Source organism: Lampetra planeri, chromosome 29 (genome assembly GCF_965212315.1).
Source record: "Lampetra planeri chromosome 29, kcLamPlan1.2.h2, whole genome shotgun sequence".
NCBI lineage: Eukaryota > Metazoa > Chordata > Hyperoartia > Petromyzontiformes > Petromyzontidae > Lampetra > Lampetra planeri.
In genome coordinates, this window is record NC_136135.1 from 6,561,564 (window position 1) to 6,575,249 (window position 13,686).

At 48.7% G+C, this 13,686-nt stretch overlaps 1 protein-coding gene across 1 annotated transcript; it reads left to right on the forward strand.

Annotated features, from left to right (window-relative positions):
• Positions 1–529: 529 nt before the first annotated feature.
• On the forward strand, positions 530–13,171 carry LOC144728510 (sodium channel regulatory subunit beta-4-like). The gene is made up of 6 exons (XM_078607996.1): positions 530–625; positions 2,139–2,308; positions 3,495–3,711; positions 4,299–4,431; positions 5,268–5,388; positions 12,285–13,171. Exons 1-5 carry the CDS (start codon positions 532–534, stop codon positions 5,362–5,364), a joined length of 711 nt encoding a protein of 236 aa, XP_078464122.1. The 5' UTR covers positions 530–531; the 3' UTR covers positions 5,365–5,388; positions 12,285–13,171.
• Positions 13,172–13,686: the final 515 nt, after the last annotated feature.

Consider the following 13,686-nt stretch of genomic DNA (forward strand, 5'->3'; position numbering starts at 1 on the left):
CCACAAGCATTGTGGTTAATGCAAACATTATTCCTTGAAAAAAGGTTTCAGTTTGGTGTTTTTGATATCTTAACACCTGTTTTGTTGCCAGAAAAAGGGGGAAAAACCTATTATCACAGTGTTATTGACAAATGTGTTGGGTTTTTGTGTATTTTGAAGCTGCGACTGATGAAATATTTTAGATGGATTTGCTGTCTTGTCATCTTATGGCCACCTCGCCGCTGATTAGCGCTGGCTGAGTAGGGCCCTGTCAGTAGGGCTCAGTGAAGCGGCCCACGTTGTGACGGTGGCTATCAAAGCGACATCCGTGGAACGCATCGTCCAATGATGTCCACTTTGATCATTCACTAGCAGCCTCTGAGATATTCACAGCGTCACACCTGCAGCCCTCCGCTGGCCCGCCAACCTCAACTTCCTAAACACCCTGCCAAAAAATAAGAATACGTGAATAACAGCGGGTCAAGCCTTATACGACCTCTGCCCTGCTTGCGTGACCTCTGACCCCCTCCCCCGCCTCCTGCCCCCCCAGGTATGGCGAGCGGGAGTGAAGCAGCGGTGAGCGTGTCCAGCCGCTGGCCCGCGTGGCTGACACCTGTGGTGATGGTGGTGCTGTGCCTAGCGCTGGGTGAGGACGCGCACACGAACACTCGCCTCGCTCACCGCCCACCACACTGGCGGGGAATTCAATGTCGAGGCTGCCAGGCCGACGATCGAGCACTCGTCACCGATTCACTCAGTTTACTCGCTCGGTGGCGGCCAAGGCGCCTCTAACTTATCGCTCTTCTATCGCTAATACCGTGGTTCACATTGCCATGAATATATCCATGAATTTGAACCACCATGAAGAAGGGGCATTGTTGTTTGTTTGTTTGAGAACTGCTTTTTGTGTTCTGGTTTGTTGTCCTTCCCCCGCACCTCCGGTTGGCACGGTTAGCTACGTACGGTGTGAAAGAAGTTCAACGTACATGCATAGATAGGAAGAACGTGTTCTTTTTTTTCGGTATAATTTTTACTCTTTCCCCGTGTATCCTTTGGTCGCATTTTCTTCTTGTTTTGTCCATGCCGCTCACTCCGTCAGCCCGAAAGGAACATTGACAGGAGCATCGCCACAGCGTCTGCATACAGCTTGCCCACATTCTGAATCATCGGTTCTCTCGCACGCGATTCCGTACACGTCGATGACTGGCTGCTCCATATCCTCCCGCACGCCGCGTTCAACCACCACCACCATTGCCGCATTTCAAGCCAGGTGTCTTCTCTTTCTGCTTCACCCCTCCCCAACGTCTCTCTTCCCCCAAGTTCATGCGACGACCCTGCTCGTGTCACTAAGCACATGTCGCCTGCTACATCTTCAACAGCGCTGCTCGTTGCTGCTTGAGGGAGCGGCAGCCCAGCGAGTGCGACGGCACATTTATAGTTCACGAGAAATTCATTATCAACGCGGGCGTTTCCATTTGAGGGTGCACTGAACGCACACTCGTGTACGCCGCTGCCGCGCACGTCTATTTTTTGCAACCAAAGATAATCATTGCGCGGTGGTGGAGCAGACGCGCATCGGTCCGCACGTGTTGAAACCAGCGAGCTGAGTTAAATCCCCAGCCGCCACGGCTAACAGCGGTGCTCATGTGTGCATGCGTGTACACACGCGTGTGTTGGTTTGTGTGTGGGTCTGTATGTATTAATGTGTGTCTGTGTGTGGGGAGCGGTGGTGTGGCGGTTAGCGCGCTGCGCTATGAACCTGGCGACCCAGGTTCGATTCCCGCTCACGGCCAACACCAGTGACGATTATCTGAACCGATCCCGGGCCTCCCCTAGGTCGACTCAGCCTCAAATGAGTACCTGGTGCGATGTGTAGTAAACATCGTCACTAGGGAGACAAAGGCGGCCGGGCGTGGTGTTGGCCACCCATTCCCTTGTGTGCCGTGCCGGCCTTCATAGGTGCTCGCTAACAGCACTTGCCCCTACAGTCTGTTATGGCTAAATGGGGGATCTTCGTGTGTGTGTGCGCACACGAATCTGGTTGCATTCACGCCCGCACAAGCCCCCGTTGTGGGTCGCGATCGGCACTTTCCCCAGCAGTCTATAACGAGGTGCACGGGGATGGTGGGGGGTGACATCGTTGTCTTTGTTGCCTGCAGCCGTGCCGATGGCGTGCATCGAGGTGGAGATCAAGGAGAACAAGTTGACGGTGCTGAACGGGACGAACGTGACCCTCAAGTGCCGCATCATGTCCTGCTACCGCATGAAGGCCGCGGTCATCAACGTGCACTGGTTCTACGGCCTCAACTCCACGCTGAGACAGCGCGCGGTACGGCCTGGCCGGACCCCCCCCCCCCCACCCCGGCCCCCAGCTGTACACCCACTGACAAAGCACGTGGCCTCATCCGCAGGCTGGACGCCTCGGTGGCTAGGAGATGTTAACTCCCTCGCCTGGTACACAGAAGGTCGTGGGTTCAATCCCGACCCTGACGCCTGTGGTATATTTGGAGTTTGCGGTGTCTCTCTCATCATCATCATGGTGGCTAGGAGATGTTAACTCCCTCGCCTGGTGTGCAGGAGGTCGTGGGTTCGATCCCGACCCTGACGACGCCTGCTGCTGTATATTTGGAGTTTGCGTGTCTCTCCCCGTGGTCGCGTGGATTTTTCTCTCTGGGTCCTCCGGTTTTTTTCCCTCCACGTTTAAAATGGGCATGCGCTTAGAGTATTTGGCTGCTATAAATTACCACGTGATGAGCCACTTTGTTGGGCTATCATTTGTGGCCAGATCGCTTCCGAGAGAGAGGTGTATAGCTCAGTGGGCCTTACCTGGTCACATAAACAAACTAGTTTTTAGGGTTAACTCGGTATCCTCCGTAATGCTGCTGTGCTGGCTCTGAGTGGAGATTATCGTAGTGATAGGTGGGCATGCCGTGTATCGATAGAAAACTGGAAGCGCCTATCCATAGTCGTGTAATTTTCTACTCGAATGATCATACGTGTGTTCAACTTCTTTTCTCGCCGTACGTAGCTAACCGTGCTAATTGGAGGTAACACAAAAAAGCAGTTGTAAAGGAATTCGTTTTAATATAGATTTTAAAGTGCATGGCTCCAGTGGCTTCCTAATATCGCAAGGAAGAGCGTTCCAGACGGCCGCAGAAGCGCATCTGAAAGCGCGCTAGGCGGTGACCGTCTTTGTTCGACGGCTCGCCAAAAGCCGCTGTGAGGATGACCAGAGTTCGCGTGATGCTTTATGCTCCTTGACGAGATCAGCGAGGTATCGTGGTTCATCTGTGGCAAGCACTTCGTGCGTAATGAGCGCGACCTCACAACGTATTCGTTCGGCAACCGGAAGCCAATGCAGCTCGGCGAGCACTGGATGGACACGGTCGGATCGTGCAGTGCGATGATTCCTCCTCTTTCTCCCTCCTCTTCTCGACCGACGCTCCGATTTCTCCGGCGTGCGTTGCCGCCGCCCGCGCTCGCTCGGCCGCCGTGCCCGGGGTTCCACGACGCAGCTCTTCTCCATGAAGGCGGGCAAGGCGTGGTACACGCATGCGTCGCAGTTCCACGGGCGTCTGCAGTGGACGGGCGAGATAGCGAAGGAGGACGCGTCGCTCATGCTCTACGACACACGCTTCGAGGACTCGGGCGTCTACAACTGCACGGCCCGGCACCTCGACGACAAGCTCAAGATCGCGTCCACCCTGCTGTACCTCAACGTCGTCTCGGAGAGTATGTGTATCCCGCTGAACCCCCCCCCCCCCCCCCGCCGGTGAAACGTGTCCTTCCCCCGCACATCCGATTTGCACGGTTGGCTACGTACGGTTGCGAAAAAAGTTCAACATACATACATTCACCTCCGGTTAACATGGTTGGCTACGTTTCATCAGACTCTGCAGTCGTCAGTTGCAGCTCTCACTGAATCAGCAGTTGCCTGGTTGACTGATCGGTCCGTTGGACCATGAGTTGGTCGGTTGACTAATAGGCTGGCCCGGTAGTGTTTGCGAACTCGGTTGGATTCTTGGTTGGTTGACTGATTGGGAGCTTTATTGGTCGATCAGTTGGTTGCTTGGCTTATCCGTTGTTTGGTCGGTTGACTGATCGGGCAGCCGGTTGTTTGGTTGGACACGTGGGTTGGTTGGCTAACTGGTGGGATGGCTAACCGGGTAGATGATTGGGGTGAATGGTTGCTGCGTTGTTGTTTGACTAATCAGTCGCTTGCTTGGTTGGAAGGACGAGTTGACTGGTCGGTCGCTTGCCTAACCGCTCGACCCATTGTGCTTCTTTCCCGTGGCGTGCCCGCGTCTCCACCTCCCAAGTCGAGCCCAAGGACCGGAGCATCATGTTCATCGTGGGTGCCTCGGTGGGTGGACTTGCCGGCCTCCTCATCTTCTTCGTCATCATCAAGAAAGTCGTCAAATTCGCCATGAGGATGCACGCCAACAAGGAGAAGTAAGGCCCCAAGGCAACGGTTCGAACTAACGTCGCCGCGACAGCGGGTGCAACCTCGCGTTGATATCACAAAAGCGGCCGTGCCTTTTGGTTGGCGGCACGATGGACGGATATTCTCACGGCAGAGAGGGGCGTCATTGTCAAGGCGAGCCAAAAGGAATTTTGAAGGCTCGGGGGAAAGAAAATTCGAGATGAAGCCCTTGTTCTTCTTGGTTCTTTCGGTAAAGTCACGTAGAAGGGAAATAATAAAATAATAAAAATAAAACATTATAAAATACAATTCTCACGACGTTTCGGCCACAACGCAAGCAGCCGTCCTCAAGTCAAGAACAGGTCTGTCGGAAAGACAGCGTCTGAATGAACACCACCAGGCTTGGCAGCGTATATTTAAGCTGGGTTAGGGGAGGAAGGGCGCCTTGACAAAGGAATTTGCAACCCAGCTTAAATATACGCTGCCAAGCCTGGTGGTGTTCATTCAGACGCTGTCTTTCTGACAGACCTGTTCTTCACCTGAGGATGGCTGCTTGCGTTGTGGCCGAAACGTCGTGAGAATTGTATTTTATGATGTTTTATTTTTATTATTTTATTATTTCCCTTCTACGTGACTTTACCGAAAGAACCAAGAAGATGAATCCCTGCAGTCACGAAAGCTTTAAATCGAAATTGAAGCCCTTGTTGTTTTTGCTGAGGCCATCTCAAAATCTGAGGCCTAGGGCACACTCCCCCCCCCCGCCCCACTGGTAGGTCAGGGAGGAAACATTTATTGTAAACGAAATGCAGATGAGATGCTGCTCCTCCGTGTGTGATGGTTTCACTGCCCTGTATGTGGCTACCAGGAAAGACTGCTTGGTCAACTCATCCCCCCAGCATGACAACGTGGAAAACTGCATCAACAACTCCAAGGAGGAGGTTGAGAAAGCTTCGAACCCGTGATGCACTCTTCTGCGCCCCAGCCAGGTACTTCCCTTACCCCCCCTCCACACCCTCGTAGCGTCTGGGGGGGCTGGAGGGAGCTGCCCCCCCCCCCCCCCACTGCTCGATGCATAGCATCAAATAAAAAAACACATTGGCACATCTTCTTGGTTCTTTCGGTAAAGTCACATAGAATGGAAATAATAAAATAATAAAAATAAAACATAATAAAATAATTCTCACGACGTTTCGGCCACAACGCAAGTAGCTGTCCTCAGGTGGAGAACAGGTCTGTCGAGGAGACAGAGTCTGAATGACAAGCCCCAGGCTTGGAGCGACTATTTAAGCTGGGATGGAGGGGCGAAGAGCGCCTTGACAAAATAAGTTGCATATCAAGAGGAATTTAGCATATTTATGGGAAATGCAGATATGCGATTAGTACTACTTCTGAAATGCGTAGGAGGTTTGGCGAGGGGTTTAAAGTCATTATGCCCGTGCATTAAGCAGGATTAGCAGCATCAAAGGGAGGGGATAGGGGTAGCATTAATAAAGGGCACAATCAAGTGCTGGGCATGGCAGTCATTCCTCCTATACACGGGGTGTGAGAGCTACAGCAAACTAAAACTAAACTAAAAATATATAGTTTACCAGGTAAGGCCCGCTATTTTTCAGAAGCGACCTGGCCACACAAATGGTAGCTCACCGAAGTGGCTTATCATCGTGTGGAAATGTATAGCAGCCAAATACTCGAAATGCTTGTTGATTTTAAATGTGTGAGGGAAAAACCGGAGGTCACGGAGAAAAATCCACGCGACCATGGGGAGGACACGCAAACTCCAAATATACAGGTGTCAGGGTCGGGGTCGGGGTCGAACCCACAGCCTTCTGTGTACCAGGCGAGGTAGTTAACGTCTCACCACCGTGGCACCTTAGAGTGTACGATAGACAAAATCAGATAGCATCGTTACTCATTGTGTTTAGCATTTTTCGTTTATTTAACGTTTAACATTGACTGTCGTGCGCACCTTGAGTTTTACATGCCCCCCCCCTTTAAACAGGGTCACGGTAATAATAAAATAATAAAAATTAAACATAAAAAAATAATTCTCACGACGTTTCGGCCACAACGCAAGCAGCCGTCTTCAGGTGAAGACCAGGTCTGTCGGGGAGACAGCGTCTGAAGTCTGAAGACGCTGTCTCCCCGACAGACCTGGTCTTCACGCTGTCTCCCCGACAGACCTGGTCTTCACCTGAAGACGGCTGCTTGCGTTGTGGCCGAAACTTTCGTGAGAATTATTTTATTATGTTTTATTTGTATTATTTTATTACTTCCCTTCTACGTGACTTTACCGAAATAACCAAGAAGATGAATCCCTGCAGTCACGAAATAAGCTTTAAATCGAGATTTAGGGTCACGGTACATGGTTGACCTCTTGGCCTGCGCAATCGCCCAGCCCCTAAGCTAGATTTGTGTGTGGGTATAAAATTCGGCCGAAGGGAGTAAACTTCGGGATATGTTGCATTTGTCCAGCTTGCTGTCGAAGCCGATCTCGAGTTCAAAGGTTACTCTGTTCTCCGGATTATGAGACGCTCCGGAAAGTAAGACGCACCCTGAACTTTGGGGCCATGATTTTTTTTGCTGTTGCTTTGCATAGGCCGTGACGTACTATATAGAGAGCCATGGCGAGAGATGGAGGATTCTTCTGTTTGGGTGGTGGTGTCTTTTCGTCACCTCGATTAGTAAGGGATTTTTTGCTGCTCTTCTTCCCCCCGCGCCTGCGATTAGAACGGTTGGCTACGTATGGTGCGAAAGAAGTCCAACGCACACGCACATTGTGGAGAACCGTCTTCCAGAAGACGATGTTGAGCAACTATGTCAAAATATGTTGACTCAAAGCTTTCGTGACTGCAGCAATTCATATTATTTGAGTCTTTCGGTAAAGTCACGTAGATAGGTCGTCGTCGCTTGCGTTGCGATCGAAACGTCGTAGTTCTTTGTCATTTTATTTCAACCCATCTACGTGACTTTACCGAAAGACCGGAAGAAGATAATGTCAAAATATGCCTTCGGGAAGAGAACTATTATCACTCCGAATTATAAGATGTAGGCCCAACTATCGATGTTATTTTGGGTAGCACACCTCACTACAATGCAGTCATTGAGATGTCTCATTCGTGTTCAACGACGATCACAGGACACTCAATCTGTTCGTGCTGTGCAACGCATTGTGTGGTAGTCACAATGTTGTGTGATGCTTGTGTTTCCGCCGTCCGTGGCTTGATGAATGCACTTTTTTGAAGCAATACACCACAGACCGTACAGTAACTCACCTACACAACTTCAAAATGCACGTAACATTTTAAGTGGCATCCATCAATGTCATTGATAATGTGTTCCTGGTTTATTTATAATGTACACGTTATGCATAAATTGTGCACATTACCGTCACGCGCATTTAAAATTAATTCATGCATTAGGTGGCATTTGTGTGATGGGGTGCTCTTACAAAGAAAGGGGTCGCTTCATCACTCACTTCACCTTCTTCTTGGTTCTTTCGGTAAAGTCACGCAGAAGGAAAGTAGTAAAATAATAAAAATAAAACATAATAAAATCATTCTCACGACGTTTCGGCCACAACGCAAGCAGCCGTCTTCAGGTGGAGAACAGGTTTGTCGAGAAGGCAGACTCTGCAGTCACGAAAGCTTTAAATCGAAATTTCACTTCACCTTATTAAAAGTAAGTCACCTCTAGCTCCGATGTTGGACTTAGGCAGTGGTTTTGTTATGCCGTTGGCAATGAACGGGGCGACTGGTGGCATTGTGGGGGGAGTGAAATCTGAGTCGGTCCCGGGATCCGCCTCTTCTGCATCCTCCACTGACCAGAGGAGTGAAGTATGGTCAAACTGACATTGTGGGGAGGGGGGTGGGGGTGGAGACCTTCATCCAGCAGTGGATTGACAGAGGGTCGTAAGTGATGATTGTTTCATGAATTAAATTTGACAATCGAAAGCTTTGTGCTGGTACAGTACACAGTTGTAAACAGTTGGAGGCTGGCAGAACTAAAAAATACGTCGTGTAGGAACCAGTGGAACCCAGTTTGAGAAGTTGTATTTGCCAAAGTAAACATTAAAGCCATTGGAACCTCATTTGCGAGTAAAAAATATGAGAATTGTTTTTTTACCCTTCTATCTGGCAACAAAACTGACACCTTTTTAGACTTCAAGGACAGTGCAGACATTATCAGAGTTGTTTTTTATTTGCATTTTGACTGCAGGTATTGTGGTCTATGCAAACATGACTCCTTGTAAAAAAGGTGTCAGTTTTGTTGCCAGATAGAAGGGTAAAAAAACAATTATCATATTTTTTACTGCCAAATGAGGTTCCAATGGTGTAAATGCTTACCCCCGAGCTCTCATACTCTGATGGTGCATTGTCTTTGAGTTGTGCGCCTTTTTGCGTCATCTGGTCCAACCCATGTGAGACCAGGCTCTAAGGAAAGCTGTCTCGGGTGTGGACCAATCAACTTCAAGGACAGTGCATACATTATCAGAGTTATGTTTTTTGTTTGAATTATGACTGCAGATATTGTGGTCTATGCAAACATGACTCCTTGTAAAAAAGGTGTCAGTTTTGTTGCCAGATAGAAGGGTAAAAAAACAATAAACTTAAAAATTTGAGTTTTTATTGGAATAACAAAAAGCTTGATCCTATTGCGTAGTCCATTAAAACTAGAACTCCACCAGGCACGGACGTGATAAATAATAAAGTAACAAAGTGTTGAAAAGCACTGTATGTGTGTTTTTTTGTAAAACGCCGACATACATTTTGCAAAATTTAAAGGCGCGCTCTTGAGATTTTGTAAGCACAGGTTTGAAGTACCAAGGCATAGCCGTGCGTGGAGGCCCATTTCCTGAATCCCTAACCCATCGTCAATACCGGTCCTGCGTTTGCTTCTCTTGAACCGCTGTTGCTGACAACACGAAGCTCTCCCAGAAGGCTGTGGGTAGTGAAATATAAATATATAATATTTATTTTTATATTTATTTAATTTTGCAGGGAGACAAATATGGTAGGCGGGTGCTATTTATGTTGTGGATGCTGAATTTTCACCGACACCATTAAGCGCGATCCATTCTGATTTGCTGACCGCATCGTTCAGTCGCTCTATTGATGAGCCGTGCCTTTTTTTACCCGGGCGAGTAACTCGAATACGCTCGCATCTCGTTTCACATTGCGGCTCCCACTGGGAACAAATCGTCGAGCAGAGAGAGAGTGGAGGAAGCACGGCAGGCAAGAGAGGAATAATTGATGAGGGCATTAGACGGAGGTTATGGATTGAGGCGTATTAAATAAATGGCAGCTTGTTTCTGCTGAAGGCGGGCAGTCTGTTGCAGAAATGCGTTCTCGAGCGTTTGACTGATAATCAAGACAGTAAGCACAAACTAGCCAGCGATGCGTACAAATGCAAATGGATTTTGTCTGAAATGCAGACAGCTCCTGTTCAAAACACGGCCGTTATGGACAGGCTGCCTACGATCGAAACGGCAGCATCTGCGTCATCTGTGTTGCCGTACGGATCAGAAAGCTGGACTCCAAACTAAGCGGCTCGAACAGAAGTTGTCGGGGCACAGGTGTCTGAGACGGATGCTAGGAATGTCGTGGCCAGACAGGATAAGCGTTGCCGACGTCGAATAGAGGACAAGGCCGGTAAGTGTTGTCCATGTGATCAGGCGAAACAAATAACGACTGTGAAGTTGATTTTGAAGATGCTCCGTGAGTTCGGCGAGCAAGGGGAAGGCCAGACTGGGACACCGTTCGAGTAGATCTTCTTCTTCCTAGCGTTGTTCCCGCTGTGGCAAAAGGGTCCGCTTTTCGGCATTGTCTTCTCCATTTGGCTCGGTCCAGGGCATCTTCGGGGGATGCGTTGACCGTCTTCACATCTTCCTTTATTCGATCCATCCATCGCTTCTTCGGACGTCCGCGTGGACGGCGGCCCTCTGGCTCAATACGCATGGCAGTCTTGGCCACTGATGACTCTTCACTTCGCATCACATGGCCGTACCACCGAAGCCTTGCCTCAAGCATCTTGTCCGCAATGGGGGCCACACCAAGTCGCTTCCGAGTAGATCGTGGAGGTCAAATGCATACCTGTCAACCCATACGGTTTACCCTGTATTCTTGTACAGGAAAATGTAGTTTTTAGGTTCATACGACGTACAGCCGTTTCAATAGGGCAACACTATTTCTGTGTTTCTCTCTTGTGATGGGACTTTATAGGATGAACTTTGAGATGTATAAGGGCACGGGGTGACCAATAAGGTCTGAATTGGTCTGTGTTAAGGTAGGCACTGATTAAGGGTTGATAGGTATGCACATTTTTCGATTTAAAGCTTTCGTGACTGCAGGGATTCATCTTCTTGGTTCTTTCGGTAAAGTCACGTAGAAGGAAAATAATAAAATAATAAAAATAAAACATAATAAAATAATTCTCACGACGTTTCGGCCACAATGCAAGCAGCCGTCTTCAGGTGGAGAACAGGTCTGTCGAGGAGACAGAGTCTGAATGGCACGCCCCAGGCTTGGAGCGACTATTTATGCTAGGATGGAGGGGCGAAGAGCGTCTTGACAAAATAATTTGCATATCAAGAGGAATTTACGTGACTTTACCGAAAGAACCAAGAAGAGGTATGCAAATGTCTACTGTCCAGCAGCTGCGGATTCTGGCAGGGGGTAGAAAGTGTCCGGAGGTGTGGTGCCATCAGCGTGTTTTTGGCACGATGACATCCTGAGCATCTCGTTCTGCGTGAGCCAACAGAGATTAAATTAGAAACCCTCAACCTCAAGAGTTACAAGAGTGGGGCAGATGATATGAGTCTGTAAATCCAGCACTTTGGACGTTGTGCAGATCACACACATTCATGGCACTGCCCACCAGTGGACCCCAAAGTTGTCATCTCCCGGCTCACTAGAGTATGGCAGTACAGCAAGCGGATTGATTTCCTTCTGTACAGGATTGTGTGTGAGCCCCCCCCCCCCCCCCCCATTCTGCGTGCATTCGTTTTCTCCAGGTACTCCAGTATCCTACCGCGTGTCTGAACACTCATTAAATGTAGTTGGCCAAACGTCCCAAATATAGGGCCACAGAGCTTGGGCAATTGTTGGCCGTGCCGGTTCTGGCTGCCTTCCCGCTTATCCGTGTGAAATCTGTTGCGTGTTAAAAATGCCACGGTATAGTTTTTTAAAGAGGAGTTAAAGAGCAATACTCACAACCAAATTTAGCAAATGGAATCGTTTTTCAACTTCCCGATGGGTGAACTGAGAAATAGTTATTAAATTGGCACGGTGAATGGTCGTGCACAAAACAATTAATGTTTCTTGCCTGTGTCGGGTGGCGGAAGGCCTCAAATCATTATGGGGCCTCACTCAAGAAATCTATCACGTGTGTATGTACGTTGAACTCCTTTCGCAGCGTATGTAGCGAGCTGTGCTAATCGCAGGTGCAGGGGGGAAGAACAACGAAGCCAACACGAAAAGCCATTCTAAAGCAACGAGTATTCAATCTGCAACGAGTATTCAATCTCGAGATGATGAGTAAGTTGTGAATAATAAATAAATGCATACTCTTTGGTTCTTTCGTTAAAGTCAGGGAGGTATAAAATAACCTCTTTATCACGGCAACTCTCTCTCCCATTTCAGCAAGAAAAATTATTGCTGTGGTTTTCCCACCTGATGATGATTGCTTGTGTTGCAATCGAAACGTCGTGATTTAATTCATTTTATCTTCTACCCACGTGACTTTACCGAAAGAACCAAAGAGTATGGATCCCTGCAGTCACGAAAACTTCAAATCAAGATAAATGCATTTTAACGTGCACATTTAAATGAGTGATGTGGCCGTGCCAATGATAGCCCTTCCTGTTGTTGCTGTCGCCACGAAACAGTGCAGGAGGCCTTGAAGACTGTGTCGGGGGACGGGAGGTGGACAGGCTGCTGGTCAAGCAAAGGTCAAGCAAAGGTCAAGCGATGGCACCCAGAAGACGACCCGCGACGTCACGGCTTATACAACCAAGGAAACATTAAACAAAAAACTTTGCATGAAGTGCTAAACTGTGTGAGATATAAAGCAATTAGTGCAATGCTGCTTCTACGCGCTTTTCGAACGGGGATCTGAGACAAATTTTACTTGAGAAATCTCTGAAACAAATCACTCAATGCATAAAATAATTCATTGCACTTCATACATTTTCTATACGTATACTGTACATAAAATATAATTATATGACACATATATATTAGGGCTAGCTATTCTATAACGGTTCTATATTGAACTAATACTGTAATGTAAATTTAGCGGTTGATATGCACTATGAAATCTAATGTATGCTTACATGCACTGAAATCGAAAAACTGCCAAATTCTGAAAAACATACATGATTATCAATATCATTTATATATATACCCACACACACACACACTTACATATGTGTGTGTATATATGCACATACATATACACATGCTGTATATCGTCAAGTAATTCACATTTTTTTACAAACTTATCAATGCCCTCCGCAGGTTATACTCGCACTTAACCATACTTTAGTATGTGGATGCTCACGTGAAAGGGAATTTTCATAACCCCCCTCCCCCATCCACACACCCACCCCGCCACTGCGTGCAATGGAATGACCCACAGAACACATTCCTGCGGAGGGAGCTGGTAGGAACGTTGGGTTGCTCGGTCAATGGCCAGGGTCAACGGCGGCGTGGTGTATTCCGCAAATATGGCCGACTGTGAGGGCGGGCACAAGCCGGCGTGAGTAGGTTAAACGTTGAGTTTTATAAGGGCACCACGGGGTGACCAGCCCCTACCCACCCAGCCCCACCCCTTCAACCCCCCACCCAGCCCCACCCTCCCCACCCTCCCCTCCCCGCCCAGCTCCTCCCCACCCTCCCCTCTCCACCCAGCCCCACCCCTCCCATTTTTGGATGCACGACGGACGGACGGACCGAATAATCCCCTGTGGGCTGGTGTAACCAGGAGGTTCCTACCAGTATAAACCGCCACACCTGTATGAGCTGCAGCAGCCCGTTGTGTCGTACCTGATCTCTGCTCACACGTGGGGCGGGCCATCATGGTTTGGAGCATCCAATTTTGTCGGCCCCGGGTAGAGTGACGTTGGAGACATCGATTTGCCTCCGCGATGGCCGCAGTGGACCCGATTGATCGAGGATGTCTGTGAAACCGTTTTTTCCCATTTCAAGATACAGATCCCAAAATCTCTTAGGATCCTTGGCTTAAAAGCCCTGGTTTCCTGCTTTGGGACAAAATCAAATACGCTGGCT

Bases quoted from the DNA above. Each gene is read 5' to 3' on its own strand.
- LOC144728510 (XM_078607996.1), top strand. From the start codon at position 532: ATGGCGAGCGGGAGTGAAGCAGCGGTGAGCGTGTCCAGCCGCTGGCCC. The intron at 2,309-3,494 runs GTACGGCCTGGC...TCCACGACGCAG, and splicing joins CCACGCTGAGACAGCGCGCG to CTCTTCTCCATGAAGGCGGG. The intron at 3,712-4,298 runs GTATGTGTATCC...CCACCTCCCAAG, and splicing joins CCTCAACGTCGTCTCGGAGA to TCGAGCCCAAGGACCGGAGC.